The 18,508-nt window shown below is 59.7% G+C and overlaps 1 protein-coding gene across 3 annotated transcripts in view; it reads left to right on the forward strand.

The window, feature by feature from the left end:
• The window catches only part of ADAMTSL2 (ADAMTS like 2), a 33,899-nt gene that overhangs the window by 13,956 nt on the left and 1,435 nt on the right, over window positions 1–18,508 (forward strand). For all 3 annotated transcript variants that reach the window (XM_032418879.1, XM_032418881.1, XM_032418880.1), the window contains 9 exons: window positions 3,426–3,774; window positions 4,206–4,578; window positions 9,166–9,263; window positions 13,273–13,399; window positions 14,208–14,421; window positions 14,514–14,669; window positions 15,182–15,352; window positions 15,995–16,171; window positions 18,258–18,402. In XM_032418879.1, the coding sequence (XP_032274770.1) occupies window positions 3,426–3,774; window positions 4,206–4,578; window positions 9,166–9,263; window positions 13,273–13,399; window positions 14,208–14,421; window positions 14,514–14,669; window positions 15,182–15,352; window positions 15,995–16,171; window positions 18,258–18,402 (1,810 nt within the window). The remainder of the gene's footprint in view (window positions 1–3,425; window positions 3,775–4,205; window positions 4,579–9,165; window positions 9,264–13,272; window positions 13,400–14,207; window positions 14,422–14,513; window positions 14,670–15,181; window positions 15,353–15,994; window positions 16,172–18,257; window positions 18,403–18,508) is intronic.

Raw genomic sequence — 18,508 nt, forward strand, 5'->3', positions numbered from 1 at the left:
CCCGGTGGATCTCACGGTCATGTGCCCGCCGTGGCGCCTCCTTTGCTAGAAAGCGGGTCCCTTGTCCAGTGCAGTGTCACCTGATATCCTGTCTTGGCTGATCAAATGCTCTGTGAGCCCTTGGGTTTGGGGGCGAGGCCCTGTGGGCAGGAAAGGCAACCTCATCGTCAGAAAATCTATCACCCCCCCTGCTAGGATAGAAGGGGTCTCCTGTAATCGACTTGCCGTCAGAGAGCCGATGGTCCCTCGAGGCTGTGAGCTAGCCTGAGTGTCAGCGCTGGATAGCTGGGCTTTCAGTAGGTGGGAGTAGCTAGAGCAGCTTGGCGGATGAGCGCCCATGCCCTTGGGCCTATGCATAGTTTCCACCTTGCCACCATGGCTATTCCATGCATGCACCTCTCCTGCCATCAGTGGGCAGACTGATGGCAGAGGCTGGCCCGGCTCAACCGGCACAGCCATTCCACCTATAACTCCGTGGCTCAGTGTCCTCCCGTGGGGGATGCTCCCCGGTGTTCGTTAACAAGTGACACAAGTGATTCGCATCTTATGCCCCATGGATCCATCCACAGGTACCTACTCCAGACCTCTTCATCCCCATTCTTACACCCTTTTCCACCAGGACCCTGACCCACCACCCAAACCATGTGCCCTCCCCTCCCCCCACGAGTCAGTACATGTTCTCATCTTAGGCTACTCTGTGTTTCCTACAAATTAGATGATCACACTGCATGCACTGCATAAAGCCCGTTGGGAGGATTTCCCCTCACTGCAGTTTCTTGAAGCCACCCCTGAATGGGGCTCTAGTGAAGCAGGTCCCATTTTCAGCTCGTACCCCCACACCGAGCTGACCTATCTCAGGCTCAAGCTTGGCCATTTTTCTCCTCCCTGACTTCATCCTAATGGAACCACACGCAGCCATGGCTGTGAGCTAAGAGATGCCAGGTAGGGGGCTTGGATGCTGAGGGTTCTGGCCACCTGCTGATTCAGGCTTCTGGCTCTGATTGTGCCTAATCCTGGATGTGATGCTCCCATCTTACTGTGGATCGCTGCAGGGCCCTCCCAGCTGAGTAGTTGGGTAGAGTTCAGCTCTGGCTGCATGGGTCCCTTGATGTCCTGGGGTCACTTGGTTCCATCTATAGTAGGGCCTGGTAGTGCGTCAGAAGCTCTTTCCCAAAAGATGTATAGTTATTTGTCGTGGGCGGCATGGCCTTGCTCTAGAATGCTAGGGGACTACGCTGTGACTCTCCTTTCGAGGCTGGCCAGATATTCCACATGACGTCTTTCCCCAGATATCTCTGTTACTGCTTACCCCACAGCCTAGATCTGCCGCAGAGCCCCTTCTCCCCAGGACCCCCACCGAGAGCTGGCAGCTTGTTATGACACCCAGTATATGGATTGGACAAGCACTCCCAGATATGTAGTAATATGCTATGTCCCAAATTCTTCTTCATAAGGGAGGAAATGAGAAGCAATAATGTGTCCTTTACTTTCAAGGAGATGTCCTGGCATGCCTGAGACCACTGAGCCCTGGAGTGTTTGCTGATGGGGGCGGGGCACTGAATCTTTATAGGGTTTAACTTTCAATCCTCTGGAATATATATGCTTTACTGAGGCCTCCCACACCACTTCCTGCTCAGCTGGTCTGGTAGACATGATGTCATCAACGAAGAGGACCCGTGTGATGTTCTGTAGAATGGTCCAGACCCCCTTGCACTGTATCATGTCAGGGAGTGGGGGGTGGTGACCCCAGCCCTGGGGCAAAACTGCAAATGTGTACTGTTGTCCATCCCAGGTGAACAAAAACCTCTTCTCTCCAGCTGGGGTAGAAAAGAAGGTTTTTGGCCCACAAGTGGTCACATGTGATCAACTTGAGGTCATGTTAATCTACTCCAGGAAAAACACTGTATCTGTCACAGGGTTGCAGCTGGGGCTCCTGCTTAGGTGGGTTTGGGGGGGCTCCCTGTCACCCACCTGGATCTGTCTTGTTTTCATAGGGGCCAAACTGTTGAGTTAGGTGGGGGATATGGGGATCCCTTCCTTGCATCCTTCAGGCCATTAGGAGTGTCACTAATCTCTGTAATTTCCCCAGGATGCAATACTGTTTTTGGCTCACTCTCTCAGATGGGGGTGGGGGTCAGGGGTCAGGGTCACGGGCTTCCACGTAGCTCTCCCCCCTACGGTAGCTCTTACCTGACAGGCTGAGGGGCCGGCTAGCAGCCGTGCACTGGGAACCGGAGAAAGCCTTGGATCCAGCGGACACAGTGTGAGCTAGACCTGGGCCATAGTTGGGCCACTAGTCACCCACATGCTCTCATACTAACAGGAGGCAGCGATGATGCTTTGGGTCCCTGATTAACTGTGACAACCGGGACCCTGGTTCCCAAATGTCTACCCATTTGTCCAGCAAACAGTTAACCAAGTCAATGACCGTCGGCTCTTTGGGAGAAGAACGGGGTGGGGAATCTTTACCATATAAACTCGTTGTGGCTCCTTCTTCCCAGGGACCTGGCCATTCCATCATTCAGTGGACTGTGGGTCTGAATGCTGGCCCAGGAAATCGGGTGGGGCTCACCCCCTCCCCCGCACCAAATATCCACCCTTGATTAGCTTTCAATCTTACAGATTGAGAAGCCGCTTTTCTGGGCCCATTTATTTGTCCCCTGGGAGTCCTTTGTCCTATTAGCTGTGTACAGAGGTCTCTGTGGGTCAGGCCTCCTGGCCACCATGGCAGCCCCCCTTGTTCCGATGATCGTGGGGAGTCTGGGTCTATGACAGCATGTCCTGCCATCTGCCCCGGCCTGTGGATACTTAACGGCGTCCCTCCAAGTGTCCCTCCAAGTGATGCTAGCGCCTCCTCACGGGCACATTTCCTTTCGCTCTGGTGAGCAGAATGTCCCTCAGGTGCTCCTACCGGAAACAGTCACCTGATGGGTTTTGCAGCCTTTCTTTACGCTCCCATCATCTGCAATGGCTTTATCCTCCACTTAGTGTTGGCCTCCTTTCTCCAAGCTTCCAAGAACCACCCTGGTGGCGTGTTGGCACTTTCCCCCAGAGCTATACCCGTGGGATTTCTGGCCCGTGGTGAGAATAAAATGCAGATCAGGTTTCAGTTGGCTTTATTACTTGTAGAACATCCTCTGGGCACCCTCTGTGGCCTGCACCTGGGGTGGACAGCTCACTCTGCCCCCTCCCTGCGTGTGCCCCTGCTCGCCAGGCTTTGGGTGTGGGCTGCCCCAGGGGCGAGGTGCAGCCTGGGTGGAGGCCCCGTTCTTTGGTCAAGGGCAGGTCCTTGGGAAGGACTCAGCTCCGCATCTGGCAGCTTGGGACAAAAGCGCATCTCTCCCCTAGGGGCTGGTGGGCACTGAACCTCGGCAGCCCCTCCGGCTTGTGCGGAAGAGGTGGGGTCCCGCTTTTCTCCTCCCCAGGTGTGGAACCAGAACGGCAAAAGCCCCTCCATCACCTTCGAGTACACACTGCTGCAGCCGCCGCACGCCCACCGCATCCAGCCCGTCTACTACAGCTTCTCCGAGCCCGCGTCTGAGAGCGCAGAGAGCCAGGAGCTGGACGGGGCCGCACTGCTGGGCTTCCTGCGGCACAACGGCTCCTTCTATGGCCAGGCCTCCTCCGAGCGCCTGGGCCTGGACAACCGGGTGTTTGGCCACCTGGGCCCGGGGATCGAGCTGGGTCTGAGCAAGGGCCAGGAGACCAACGAGGTGTGCGAGCAGGCCGGCGGCAGGGCCTGCGAGGGACCTCCTAGAGGCAAGGGCTTCCGAGGTAACCAAGAGGGACGGGATTGGGGCGGGGGCTTCCTAGGGAGAAGGGCCCTGGCCAGGCAAGGGGTCTTCAGTCCCCTGCAGCCTGCAGATGAGAGGCTTGCTACGTGTAGCTGTCTGGGGCAGGCAGGCCCATTTCAAATGAGCTCACATTCTGAGGTTCGGGGCAGACATGAGTTTTGGGGGGACCCAATTTAATCCGCTGCAGAGGTCAAGCAGATTTCCCTGCGAGAGATTATCCAGGCCTGCTTACACACACACCTCTACCTGGTGGTCTGAGTCCGCTCCCTGGGCAGAAACCTGCCCCTGGGAGGCTCCCGGTTCGGGTCTTTGCTGCCAGTCACACTGTTCCCCCCGTCCCCCGCCCCCATGGGCAGCCCTCGCGCCCTCACAGGGGAGCACTTGAGAGTGAGCCACCTGTCTCCCTCGTAGACGGCAATGCCACCGGGACGGCTCTCGCGGGGGACAAGGATGACCAAGAGGTGGATGCACGTCTCACCTCTCAGCGGCTCCTCTCTGCCAATGTCATCTCCGACCAGCTCCTGGGCGCAGGCTCCGACTCCAGGGAGCTCCCCTTCAACGAGACTGGCAACAGCATCTTTGTGCAGGGCGCGCCGAGGAGCTCCCCGGCCGAGAGCCTCTACGTGGACTACGAGGAGAACGAGGGAGCCGGTGCTTATCTGCTCAATGGGTCCTACCTGGAGCTGAGCAATGACAGAGTGACCAACACCTCCTCTGAGGCCCCGTTCCCGAACGCCAGTGCCAGCCTCCCAACCATGGCTGGGAACCGGACTCACAAGGCCAGGTAGGAGCTGGGGCTGGTGGTAGGGCTTGGTGGGCGAGGCCAGACCCCAGGGCAATGGGAGAGAGCCACTCCTGCCCAGGCTCCCCGCCCCCTGGATCTGAGTAGGAGGTCAGAAGCCTGGGTCTTAGGGAATCCTTCCCGCAAGTTTGGCCCGTGAATTAGAGGGGCTGCTGAGCGCCCACGTGTGACTCCAACGCTGGTTGGGGGGAGGAGGAGGAGAACCGTTCTGAGTGGTCATCATGAGCCAAGCTCGGGCCAAACATCCACGTGCGTGGAAACACCTGCCACAGCCACCCTGAGCGTTAGGGCAGTTATAGGGACTCCGAGGGGGTCACAGAGCCTGAAGGTCTGGGTTCTCAGTCTGGACAGTCTGGACACACAGCCGCTGGGTGTGAGGTGGACGCCCCGGGCTGCTCACTGAATGTGGAGTGGCTTAGCACCAACCTTCGCTGCAGGCCAGAGAGGAGACGGGGAAGGGTCCAGTGGGGTCCATGGCCAGGGGGAGAGCCCAGAATCAGGCACTGGGAATAAGGCCTTCTGCTTCAGGGGCTGGAGCTACCTCTAGGATGTGTCAAGTAGGGGTCTACCTGGGGCCAGGCCCCCAGAGCCAGGGACACACCTGGAGACGTCTGGATAGTTACACCTAGGGACACCTTGTCAGCTGCACCTGCAGGTACCTGGACAGTCGCGGCTGACTCTGGGTCGGAGGCAGTTGGGAGCAGGCCGGTCACCATCCTTACCAGGAGACGATCCCTGGTGACAAGGCCCTTGGGCCGATGATGGCCCCCAGGGAGGGTCCCCGCGCCTTTCCCCAGAAGTTCAGGGGGCAGCCCAGGCCGCTCAAGCCGAGCGAGTCAGGCTCGGCAACTGCTGGTGCGGGCGGGGACTGGAGGGGGGAAGGACTCAATGGTTTTTGTTTTATCTTCCGAAGACCCACCCACACCCCTTGACTTTAGACACCAAACATGAATGGAGCCCTAACCAGGGCTGAGGATGCAGAGGTGGGCATCCTTGGGACCCTGGGGGACTGGGTTTGATAGAAGATTTGGGCTTCACTCATAAGGTGACATGGTTGGGGTGACCCTCTCGCCCGTGAGCCTGGGGACAAGAGCAGCAAAGCGGCCCCCCTTAGCCTACCAGGGTGCCTGTGCCATCTCAAGCTCTTTTCTGAGGTCCCCCCGCCCAGTCACAGGGGACAGCCGGGGCGCATCTGGGACACCTCTTACAGGCTCTGGGTGGAATTCTTCTTTGCAAATGTGGACAGAGTGAAGCTTCTGTGGCTGCCCTTCTTCCCACAGGGCCCAGCAGGGCTGTCTGCTCACCAGCCCAGGGACCCAAAAGCTTGCAGGGTATGGGGCCTTGGGGGCATGTGGGACCCAGCGGCGGGGAGGGGTGGCAGGCTTCGCTTCCAGGTGCACGTCCGAGTCTGAGAGTGGGGTTTATGGGCAAAGGGCCAGTGTTCACAGTGAGCCAGCCCTTGCTGGTGGGACTGAGCCCGTTCCTGGAGTCTCCGAGCCTGGTCTCCGCATCTTTAGCCGGCCTCTTGTCAGCTCTAGGCCTGCCTAGAGGATTACAGTCTACCCCCAGTGGAAGCCTCGAATGAGGACTCAGGGAATAGAACCATCAGTAGCCCGCGGAACCTCCAGGGTGGGCCTGGCACTCTTGCAGGTGCCCAAGAAGGTTGGCGTCCCTCTCTGAACGGCTTTATCCGGGTGGCACAGAGGCCCAGCTGCCTCATGTGGCTTACGGCGTGGAGAAAGCTCAGGAAGGAGTGTTGGGAGACCTGGGTCACCATCCCAACTTCCCGTGTGACTCAGACATGTCTCCCACCCGCTCCTGGCTTCAGGTCCCATGTCCCTGAGTGCGGGGCTAAGAGGAACCCCCAGGGCCCGCCAGTCGAGCAGCCCGGGGTTCCCAGGCCAGATCACGCACGCACGAGCTTTTGGGTCCTTGAGCCCCGCTGAAAGTGTCTCTCCTGCCCCAAACCCAGAGGACTCTTAACCATTCCTCAGCCCCCCGGGGGGCCTCCTGGGCCGCAGGAATCAATACAATCGATTGTCCACACTCAGAAAGCCCCGGCCAGTCAGCCAGTCGGGCGCGGGGAGATGGGGCGGCGCCCCCAGCCGGCTGCCATCAAAGGATGCTGCTGCTCGCTTGGAGACCAAAGATGGTCTTTAGAGATAAAGGACCCAGGGAGGCGGCGGGGAAACCACCAGCCAAAATAGCCCGGCGCGGCGCGCTGTCCAAACACAGGAAGTCGCGTCTGCTCCGAGAGAGGCCAAAATCAAAGGGGCAGCTCAGAAAGGAAAGGTTATTTTCATCTCTTCAGAGCGGCCTCAAACAATCAAGGGAGGCCCCCCCAGTCACCAGAAGCAGACGCTGGGAACCAGCACACGGAGACACAGGCTCTCTCTCTCTCTCTCCCCCACTGGCCTGGAGGGGGGAAGAACAGCAAAGAGGCTTGCTGGTTCATTTGTAAACAAGACTCTCCTGCCTGGGTTGTCTGAGCCTAGAGCCCCACCGAGTCTGGCTGAGAGGGGCACTCTCTTCCTTCCAAAAGGAGGCAGGAGAGGGGTTGGTGGCTCAGAGATCCTGGGGGTGCTCGCTCCTTCCAAGAACGGAAGGCAGGCGTTGCATTGTTGTGCAAATATGGGCCAGGTTTTTCAAGAGGGGTTCTGCTGGTCCCAACGTGGGCCCCGTGTAAGAGGGAGGTGTGGGCAGCCCCTCCAGAAATACCTTTTGTGCTTCAACCCCGAAGGGTTATTTTGAACCAGGCCGCTCTCTCTCGAGTCAAGAATGAGTCACGCAGCCTGCTGGCTAAGGAGTGTGTAATTAGTTGAAGATGGTGCTGCTTCCCCATGGGGGGGGCGGTGGGGCATGGGTGGGATCTTTTCTTCTCTTTTTGTTCTTGGGGAGAATTGAAAGCCATGGGAAGGAGGGCGGGGGACCCAGTCAGCAAGATTCATGTTCTCCGAGTCAGGCGTTAGGTAGTAGGCTTCCGGGCCCTTCCTTGCACCAGGGAGCTGGATGCTCTCTCCCAGGTTTCCATGGGTCCCTTGCTCTGAGATGACAAGGTCTTCGGTGGGTGGGGAGCCCCATTTAAACATTTCTTTTCACTCTTGAGGAGGGAGGGGGACCTTCCCCTTCCCATCCTGAGATCTACGAAAGGGAAGGGTTGGCTCTTGGTTGTGAAGCCACCAGGTGAGGGGCTCAGTGGTTTTGAGTGACCCTGAAACCGGCCACTGGCTCGCGGTCTGCACCCCCCCCCCCGCTTTCTCCTCCTCAGCCCCCCCACCTCTCTCCCCCTCCCTGGGTTATGAGGCCACATTCCTCATAAGGTAGACTCATTCCTTAAGATTGTGGGTGGATTATTCCCTGATTCTCAGAGCGAGATGAGCCTTCAGGGTCACATTCCCACGAGAGTGGACCACAGTGCTGGTCCACACAAGAAACCCCAGAAGTGGAGCGAGCTCCCAGATGAATCCAAACCAATGTCCCGATCACAGAACCAACAGGCAAGCCCTTCAGAGTGTACGCCCTGGAACCTTCACTAAGCCTGACCACTGAGGTGGCAGAAGGTCCCCGGGAAGGGACCTGTGAATGTGTCCACGCAGAAGCCTCGTGGAAGGGTGGCAGCTATGGGCGGTGGTCAGCCAGCCCCTCGGGCATGGGGCACCGGGGCAGGGTCCGGTGTGAGAGGGATGCCGAGGCCCGAAGGATGCCGTCAGCCAGGCCATCACGCCACGTTCCGTTCTGGGGGCTGCGGGGCTCCGTGGGCCGCCTTCAAGCTCCGGCGGCCACATCTCAGAGCAGAGGCTGGGGCGCCACTTCCCTCCTCCCCCGCTGAGTCCAAACCCAGCCTGCATGTTGGATATGGAGGCTGGGCCCCAGCACACCAACTGGTTCAAAGAAGCAAATAGTCCTAACAATAGTTGGCTTCAGCCGCCCGGGCTCTGGCCAAGAATCATAGCTGGTTGCTGGCGTGGACCCAGCTTGCTTTCCCCTGCACAACAGCCATCACAGACCTGGGCAGAGGCGTCTGGAGGGGACCGGCCACTCCCCTGTCTGCTGCTGAGCTTTGCTGCTTTGATCCTTGGAGGCTGAATGGCTCGTGTCCCCATTCAAGCTGAGTCCTGGCTGAGGGAGGCCGCAAGAGAGAATTCCGGCACGTTCTCAGCAGAGAAGGTGCCTTCCGAGGTCCCTTGTGGGGGAGTAGAGAAAAGGAATCCACTTGCCCATGCTAGAAGGCGACAGCGGGAAGCCGGCGCGTGTATGGGGAGCCATGGCCATGCGGGCGAGCCCCGAACTCGCCCCCAGCCCAGAGCTCGGGCCTGCCGTGCCGTGTGCTTGGACGGCCCTCGGTCTACAACAGAAAGGCAAATGTCGCTCTATCCTAAAGCGTGCCTCCCTGCAGTGCTCCCTCCGGTCCTCCGTTCTAGACGGCGGCGGGTGGACTGACCCTCACAGTGCGGACCCTGCCCGGGGCCAGGGCCGGCACGCTGTTCCCTGAGGGCACGGCCTCACGGGGAGCTCATGCCCAGAGCCCCGTGGGGAAGGCTCATCCCCTTCTCTGCGTCTCCCTTTCAGGACCAGGCCCAAGGCACGCAAGCAAGGCGTGAGCCCGGCGGACATGTACCGGTGGAAGCTCTCGTCCCACGAGCCCTGTAGCTCCACCTGCACCACAGGTACTGCTCACCTGCAGGGCGGCACCTGCTCAGGCCGCCTCCACGGCGGGGCTGCGGCTGCGGGCCCCCCCCCCCCGCCCACAGGGAGCTGGTCTGGTGACTCCCTGATGGGGCGACGGCATGAGGGGACAGGAGTTGGTGTCCTTGTGCTCCCGGCAGTGTGGGGACCACAGTCAGGCCCGGCCTCCTGGGGGTGAGGCGGGCTGCCCCAAGCACTCCCTCGTCTTCGTATATTTTGTTAGGGCAGACATCCTTTTGGTTAAAAGTAAGACCGATCAAGTGGTGAGGATTTTACTTTTGTTTGCAGCAACCTAGGAAGGGAAACCCGACCCATGAGGGAATGGGACAGATTCTAGGACCTTGTCAGGGGAGCAGGTGGGAGGGGTAGAGAGACCCCCCCCTTGGTGGCCCCTAGACAGACAGACACATGTGGTTAGTTAGTGAGCGTTGAGCTGAGATTCGAACCCGTGTCTGTCTGCCCACATGGCCACTGCCGCATTCGGATGCTGGCCACAGCCCCCGGGGACCTGGGTTCCCACCCCTGGGGGCTGCTGTAAGCTCAGACGTCAGACCCAGGGCCTGCGCCCATGGGAAACATTTAGGGAGACCCCGAGTGCCACCTCGCCCATGCTTGGGACTTCATGTTTGGGTTTGGTCAACACCCGGGGCTGCCGCTTAAAATGTGTGATGCTCTCCACCCTGCCCCAGCAACCCCCAAATTGGCCCCTGCAGTCTCCAGCCAGTGAGGAGGAGGAGGCAGGCCACTGGTGGATCCTGGGCAGCTGGTGGACCAGGTTGGGTCACGCAGACCTCCTGCAGCCCTGGTTGGCATAGGTGATGCCCGAGGGAGGAGCTGGGGAGGTGGCCCCACAGGGTTCTGAACACACTGTAGGTCCTTAGGGAGGACCTGCCAGTTAGGGAGCTTGGGCCCCTCGTGCTATTGCAAGAGCCTCCTGAGCTGGGTGCAGGGCATGCCGAGTTTGCCCCCGGATGTTGTGGGGGGCATGGGGCCAGCTTTGCAGGGTGTGCACTGAGCACGGGAGCTGCACCGTCTGGCCGACCACACCACGTGCCCTCGGCAAGTTGCTGAGTCTCTCTGAGCCTCAGTTTTCTACCTGTAAAATGGGATGCGCACCTCCGCCAAGGTGGTTGTGAGGATGGAAGCAAAAGGAGGAGTAAGCTGTCATGGCCAAAGGTCAGCACGTGGGCACCGCCTCTACGCGGCCACCACCCACCTATCGCCAGGCCGCTGGTCTTGGGAGGGAGCCACGGGAGCCACCTCACTGGGCTGGCCCAAGGGGGCTGGGCACGCCGGGGCTGGCTGTTGGAGGGTCTGCTTTGCCAGAGGCTGTCTCAGGAGGGCACAGACCGGTTCGCACAGAGTCCCCCAGTCTCCCCGGGACGCTGCGGGTGCTGGGATTGTCCTGAAACATTATGTCTGGGAGCCTCTCCTTTCCCCCCCGGACACAGTGCTGCCTGGGGAGGTGACAGCGCTGGAGATGGTGGTGAGGGGCCTGATGGCCGGCCCTGGGTGGAAGACAGCCCCCCTGGGGGCGGGGGAGACACAGAGCCACTTCTCCTCGGCCACAGAGTAGCCAGGCAGGGGGACGGGCTGGCTTTGCCTCTTGTGGCCCAAGGGGCACAGCAGGATGAAAGAAGAAAGGAAGTGAGAAAGATTTGGGCTCTGCTCTAGGAAGCGCTCTCCTTTAGCTGAGGTTCTCCAGGAGTGAAATGAATGGCCCTGGTAGAGGGTGAGTTCCCCATCACCACGGAGGCACCCAGCTCGGCCCAAATGGCACGCGGCAGAAATGGCAGAGTCGGGTTCCAGCTGAATGGCCCCCCTGCCACCACCTCCTGCACACGCTATCGAATTCGAAGCTCGTGACTGTGGCCGACTACTCTTGAAATCCCATTCTGCGGGGTGCCGAGGCCAGGCCAGGTGGTGGTGGGGTGACACGCCTTCTGTGGCCCATGGAGTCTGGGCAGTGTCACGGGCACACAGCAAGGGCCCCTTGGCACGTCCGGGGTGAGGGCTGGGGGTAGCGGGGCCAGCAGGCCCTGAACCTGGCCCCCTGCCAGTGCAGGACGCCAATCTGTGTTTCATGCGCTCGGGCTCCCTGCTCGCTTTTGCTTAAAGGGAAGGCCCCGTGCGTAAGGAGGTTTGAAAAGCACCATGCTCAAGACTGATGTAATGAAGAAAATTGGTACCTCGATTCTCCTAGCATCTTGGGGAGGTCCCCAACTTGGGGATGACCAAGCTGAGGCCTGGGGAGTCTGACAGTGTTCACGAGATGAGGGAGACACTGAGCTGGGTCTTGAACCCCAGTCGCTTTTGCTCAAGACCTGCCGTGTTTCCAGTCAATGGGGAGGTCTGAATGGATAATCAGGCACTTGGCGAGGGTCTGCAAGTCCCCAACCCTGGACCTCCCTGGGCCCCAGAGCTGGTGTCTCCGAGGCCTGGAACATTCCAAGCAGACCTGGCCAGGAAGGCGGCCTCCCCCTCAGAGAGGGCGAAAGACGACACAGCCCAGTGCTGCAGCCTGGCTCGTCCTTTACGGAAAAAAGAAAAAATCCCCTTGTAGGCTGCTTCCCAGGCTGTTCCGTTCCATCCAGGGCTGGGGCTTGGAGAGGCAGCAGCTTTCAGACACGCGTCGCTGGGAAGGGAGGGCTGGGGCTCTCCATCAATGGGAAGTTGATTTCCTCCTGGGGGACCGGCAGCTCCATTGAGGAGGACCCCATTATCTCCATCATTCAGGGGCTGGGTCCCCCCATCTCTCTCTCCCTCTCTCTCTCTCTCTCTCTCTCTCACACATACAAACACACCAGCAACAACAGACCCTAACCCCACCTGGCCTTCACTGATGCTAACAAATCTCCCTGAGTCATCCTGCTTCCTTTGTAGGGACCCAACCACTGTTCAGTGAATTTGGCTCTTGTGCCAACTCAGTGCCAGGTGCAGGGGTGCAGGGGCAAGAAGACCAGAGGAGTAGAAGATGGAGGGGGGGGGGTCAAAGAACTAACAGTATTGGGTGAGGGCTGGCCCTTTACACATCGTCCCCCTGATGGGATTTACGGAGTACTGGGGAGCCAAGGAAGGTAAACACACATCGTAGGGATTAAAGGAAGTTCAAGAGAGTTGGGTGAGGATTAAGGTGTGCCATAGGAGGGCAGGGAGAGTCTGAAGGTCAAATATAACACCTGGGGGGAGCTAGAAAGGGCTGGAATGGTGAGAGTTTCCAAACATATCCATCCACCCACCCATCAACCTATCCATCCTTCCATTTACTCACCAAACTATCCATCCATTCATATTCATCTATTCATATCAACTATCCATCCATATCCATCTATTCATATCCATCCATAACTATCCATCCATCTACCCATATCCATCCATTCACCCACAACCTGTCTGTCCATCCATCCATCCATCCATATCCATCCATATCCATCCGTCCACCCACAACCCATCCATCCATCCATCCATCCATCCATCCATCCATCCATCCACCCACCCATATCCATCCATCCATCCACGTACACACAACCTATCTATTCATCCATCATCCATCCATCCATCCATCCATCCACCTATCCATCTACCTACCCACCCTCCCATTTACTCACCCATAGATGGGTAGTTGCTGTAAGAATGAAGATTAGTGACGCCTGGCTGTATGCGCCTCTGTACCCCTATAAGGGCCAAATGAGCCCAGGGTCTGTGACATATGAAGTGGATGCCCAGTCTGAGCTGGATGGGGTAGGGGTGGAGGTGGGGGTGCAGAGAGGGATCAGACCCCGAGACATGGGCAGGGAGAGAGTTCATATCCACAAAGCTGTCCTCACTGGGCTCTGCCACTGTTCTGTAAGCTGGTTACTGTCATTATCCTCAATTTAAACCAGGGAAGCTCTGAGAGGTCAGGTGACTTGTCTGTGGTCCCATGGCCCATCTGCTGGTCTCCAAGGGATTCGCTTGTGGCTCATAGGCCCTTCCCTTGTCCTGAACCAGGGGTCATGTCGACCTATGCCATGTGCGTCCGCTATGATGGCATCGAGGTGGACGACAGCTACTGCGACGCCCTGACCCGTCCTGAGCCTGTCCAGGAGTTCTGCGCCGGGAGGGAGTGCCAGCCCAGGTACCTGCCACCCAGCGCCCGGGGCAGGGGGTGTGGGGGCACCTGGGGGTCTGCTTTGCCTCTGCCCAGAGGAGCAGCAGGCTTTAGCTAGCATCCTGCTCCCACGACGGGCTTTGTGGGCAGGGGACTGCGGGGTGGGGGTACGAAACTGGCCTGCCAGTCCTCTGCCATGTCCCACACTGCCTCACAAATGGTCAGAGACCAAGCCCTAAGCGTGTCCTCTTCCCAGGCACGACCAGACGGGGTCCCCAGAGGAGCCCGAGGCTACGCACCTGTTCTCTTCTGGCTGGCTCCATCCGGGCCCTCTGCTCCCTGCATATATGCTCCCTTCTGAGAAGCTGGTTATGTCGCCCTGGGGGCCTGCCCTTCCCCCTTGGAGCCCCCATGGGGGGGCAGCACAGGGCTCTGGGACACTGAAGCATGACCTCGAGTAGGAGAAGGAGGGAGGGCACTTTAGGAAGGAAGGAGCAGCGTGAGCAAGGGAGCAAGGCCAGGACATGGTCCTGAGAGGCTGGAAAGCCAGGTGGTGTGTGCGGAGGGGAGAACAGGTGGAGGTCACATGGGTTCCTAGGCAGGCTGGCCAAGCTCATGCTCTGGGCACCAGCTCCCGGCACTGGTGCCCCCCCCAACCTTGGGCGGCTCCCGGGGGGCTCAGGGTCATCTGGGCAACAGCCTCCATCCTGGGGCCTCACCAGCTTCCTGGCTGGCTTCGCCCAGTGTGATTTCGGACACGGTCGGGGGGATTGCGTGGGGTCCCCGCCGCAGGAAGGAAGGTGGGGTCTCTGAAGGCCGGCCCCTCCCGAGGCAGGTGGGAGACCAGCAGCTGGAGCGAGTGCTCACGCACCTGCGGCGAGGGCTACCAGTTCCGCATCGTGCGCTGCTGGAAGATGCTGTCCCCCGGCTTCGACAGCTCCGTGTACAGTGACCTGTGCGAGGCGGCCGAGGCCGTGCGGCCCGAGGAACGCAAGACATGCCGCAACCCAGCGTGCGGGCCCCAGTGGGAGATGTCCGAGTGGTCCGAGGTGAGCGTGTGCGCGGCCGAGCCTGGCCCACGGGCTCAGGGTCCGCGCGCTTCGGGGCAGCCCTGACCCCCGCCCCACCCGCTTCCTCGCAGTGCACGGCCAAGTGTGGGGAGCGCAGCGTGGTGACCAGGGACATCCGCTGCTCAGAGGACGAGAAGCTGTGTGACCCCAACACCAGGCCCGTGGGGGAGAAGGACTGCACGGGGCCCCCCTGCGACCGCCAGTGGACTGTCTCCGACTGGGGCCCGGTGAGGGCAGGGCCTGGTTGGGGCGGTGCGCGCGGGGTTGGGGGACGCTCTTCATCTCGCGGCGCCTCAGTCTCCCTGTTCGTCTCGAGTGAGGATGTGGGGTTAGAACACCTAACCAGCCGTTCTCCCTGCTATGATGAGGAATCTAAACCTTTATCCGAAAACACGATCCCTTCTCAAGTCCTCCCCATCTGTCTGTTTGTGTGTCTGTCTCTGTGTCCCTCGTCTGTAAGTCAGACACTCAGCTGCTCACCAGGGTCCCCTCTGGGTGCTGGGTACACGGGTGACCTTTTTAGGTATTTTAGGTGTGCTTTTCTGTGTCTGTTTTTCACCGAGTATGGAATATTTCTGTAATTAGAACAGAAAATGTTATTTAAAAAGTGGTTGCCGTGGCAACCGCTCCCTCCCCCTTGCTGCCTCGGGAGCCGGTCCTCTCTGGGAAGCGGCAGCGGGGGGGCGGGGGGTGGGACGTGGAGAGGGCCCTGCCTCTAACCCCGGTCTCCCCGCTGCAGTGCAGTGGAAGCTGCGGCCAGGGCCGTATGATCCGGCACGTGTACTGCAAGACCAGTGACGGCCGGGTGGTGCCCGAGTCGCAGTGCCAGACGGAGACCAAGCCTTTGGCCATCCATCCCTGCGGGGACAAGAACTGTCCCGCCCACTGGCTGGCCCAGGACTGGGAGCGGGTGAGTGCCCCAAGCCAGCAGCCTGGGAGAGCAAGCAGCCGAGAGCCAAGTGGCCAGAGGGACAGATGGGTCATACGGGGAATTAATTGCACGATTCACTACAAATTAATTTGAAATAGAAAAAAGGCCCCAAGGGAAGAACACCCCTTAAAACTTGCCAAATCTAAGGAGGCAAATGCTGGATGAGGCATGTTGAATGGGTCGTGTTTCCCCTGCCCCTCCCAGTCCCCACTTTCCAGATTTATGGAAAACCAGGGTGGGCGGGGGGGCGGGCACTCAGCCATTTGCTCCCACAACCACCTCGTCTGCCCACTGACCAGCCAGTCACTGACTTGCCCCTCGGGACGAGTTGTTCTCGCCAAGCTGCTGCGGGTGGACCACTATTAGCCGAGTCCTCTTGGGACCAAGTGTCATTAACCATTCTGTTTCAAAACAGATGGTTTTCTAGGCAATTGCTTTTGATCAAATGTGTCTGGGGCCAAATGGTTATCAACCAAGAGTTCTCAGCCAATTTCCCAGGGATGCAAACGTTTTCACCCGTTGTTGGTGACCAAGCCCTATCGCTGCAGTCACACACGTGCTATGTTCTGGTCCTCCTGGCCTCTGGCCTCTGACCCAGCCCCATCTGTCCCCCGGCCTCAGTGTAACACCACTTGCGGCCGGGGTGTGAAGAAGAGGCTGGTCTTGTGCATGGAGCTGGCCAACGGGAAGCCACAGACCCGCAGCGGCCCCGAGTGTGGGCTGGCCAAGAAGCCCCCCGAGGAGAGCACCTGCTTCGAGAGACCTTGCTTTAAGTGGTACACCAGCCCGTGGTCAGAGGTGAGCGCCCTGCAGGCCCCTCTGCCCTCTCGGGCCAGCCCTGAGTCTGGTCCTGCCACGGTACCTCGCCCCCGCCCCAAGTGCCCCTCACTCACCCCCTCCATGGTCTCCTAGTGTGTCCTTAGCAACAATGTCCCTCCTGGGCTCCCAGGCCCCTCTCCACCTAATGATGTCATCTGCTTTCAAGAGGTGGCACAAGGGGAGGCCCGGAGTGGTCTTTGAGCATCACCGAGTGGGGTGGGGATAGAGAACAGGAGCCCCAGGGCCAGTGCAGCTGTGGCCAGGCTGTGCCACCTGGAGTTTCCAGAGCCTCTGGCCTCAGTGTCCTCATGGGCCAGCTCTGGACACTATGGGGATGACGCGGGGGTGTCACATGGGACGGGGAGCCCTGGACACTCAGCCGTGATGTTCTGCAGTGTGCCTCAGACACCATACCCAAGGCTTCCATGGTCTTGGTTGTTAGGATGGTGGAGGCCAAATCCCTAAACCTTAGAGTTCAAGGTGAAGATTTTTAGAGTTTATAAGACAGGGTGAGTCTGGGGATTCTATGAGTGCTGCCCCCCTCCCAGAGGGTGAGCCCCAGGCTCAGGGTTCTCCGTGGAAAGACTTGTGGTGACGCGGATCTTGCCCTAGATGGGACCTCTGCTTCCTACAGCACGCATGCTCATTCAAGAGCAAAAACACGCACATTTATTCATACTGTGTTGCCCACAAAAGGACCCATCTGGGGAGAAGGAAAGGGGCTGAGGGTGGGGCGGAGGCTTCCAGAGGAGGCGTGGGCAGAGCCAGGGTCCAAAGGGTGAACAGGCGTCCAAGGGCCAGGAGGGTCTAGTGGCTACAGAGAGCAGAGCGAGGCATGTCAGGGGGCCAAGTCTCCCCCCGAATGGCAGTGCCTGGCTGGGAGGGGAGGATGGGGAGGGCATCAGGTGGGGCTGGGAGGCTGCTGAAGTTTGCCTGGGGCTCCAGGCCCCCAGGAACCAGCTTCAGAAGATGGGGGTGGCTGTGGGGGTGGGGCCAGGACCTACTGGTCCCAGTGCAGGTGCTGTGCTGGGGGTTGGGTGCCATGACCTGGAAGGGAGGAAAGCCACAGAGAGGGAGCAGACCCCCCCCAGATGTCCTGAGAGCACTGGGGGAGGGACATCCCCGTATTGCCCTGTTGACAATGGGTGGGTGAGGGGTGACTGACACAGATGGACCACGGTGGGCGTGTGGGCCTCTGGCATCTTGTCCCTGTGGCTGCCCCTCCCTGGGATGCGGGCTCAGTAAGAGCTCACTCTCCCAGCTGTCCTCTCTACTCCCCGGGGGCAGAGGGTTCCCTCTGGGGCTACAGCCAGAGGCTCCTCGGGGAACCCACCCATGGTGGGCGGTCCTCTGTGCCCAGTGCCAAGCTGGCCTCCTCTTGCCTCCTGCCCGGGCCAACTGCCCACGCTGGGAGTGGGTGGGTGTCCTCCCGGCTAAGTCTTAATCAGTTAAATGGGAGGCTCGGTCCAGGGCTGGGGCCTCCCACCCTTCGCCCCCTTGGGGAATTGAGGGCTCAGGCCCCAGATGTGCCTGGGTGATGTGGGATCACCCATATCGGGGGGAACAAGAGAGAGCCACTGCCTGTCAGATCTTGGCAGGAGGATGACGGGGCAACTGGGGTCAGCAGATGTCCCTGGTGTTCTGGGTAGCTCAGCAGGGTTTTCCAAGGGGAACATCTGGACGGGGGAGCCTCGGGTGGGAGTGGCGACTTTGGAAGATGGGTTTAATTGGCCCACGACAAACAGTGTTTTACTGGAGTGGGAAACCAGCATTCTCCCTCGGCCATGGCCCCGTGTGTCTGGAGTGTTCTGTCTCATGGGCCCCGGGAGAGCTGAAACCAAAGGACCCACCCAGGGACAGTGGGGAGAGGAGGGGCCCACTGCTTCAGGGTGCAAATGGTGAAGCTGAGTGGCCCTGGGTGGGGATGAGCGTCAGGCTTCTTGTCCACCCCCCCCAACTGAGACTCAGCAGCCTGGGGGGAGGGGTGGGAGTCCCTCTTTGGCTGGAAACCCTGTCCTGCCAGGTTGGGAGTGGGGGACTTCAGTCATTTTCTCTCTCTCATCAGTGCACCAAGACCTGTGGGGTGGGCGTGCGGATGCGAGACGTGAAATGCTACCAGGGAACGGACATCGTCCGGGGCTGCGACCCGCTGGTGAAGCCTGTCGGCAGGCAGGCCTGTGACCTGCAGCCCTGCCCCACAGAGCCCCCAGGTGAGAAGGGGGAGGCCGACAAACGTGGGCAGAGCCAGGGCCTGAGGGATGAGCAGGTGTCAGCCAAGGGGCCAGGAGGGTCTAGTGACTAGGGACACCAAGTCCT

Source organism: Phoca vitulina, unplaced genomic scaffold (assembly GCF_004348235.1).
Source record: "Phoca vitulina isolate PV1807 unplaced genomic scaffold, GSC_HSeal_1.0 scaffold21, whole genome shotgun sequence".
Taxonomy (NCBI): domain Eukaryota; kingdom Metazoa; phylum Chordata; class Mammalia; order Carnivora; family Phocidae; genus Phoca; species Phoca vitulina.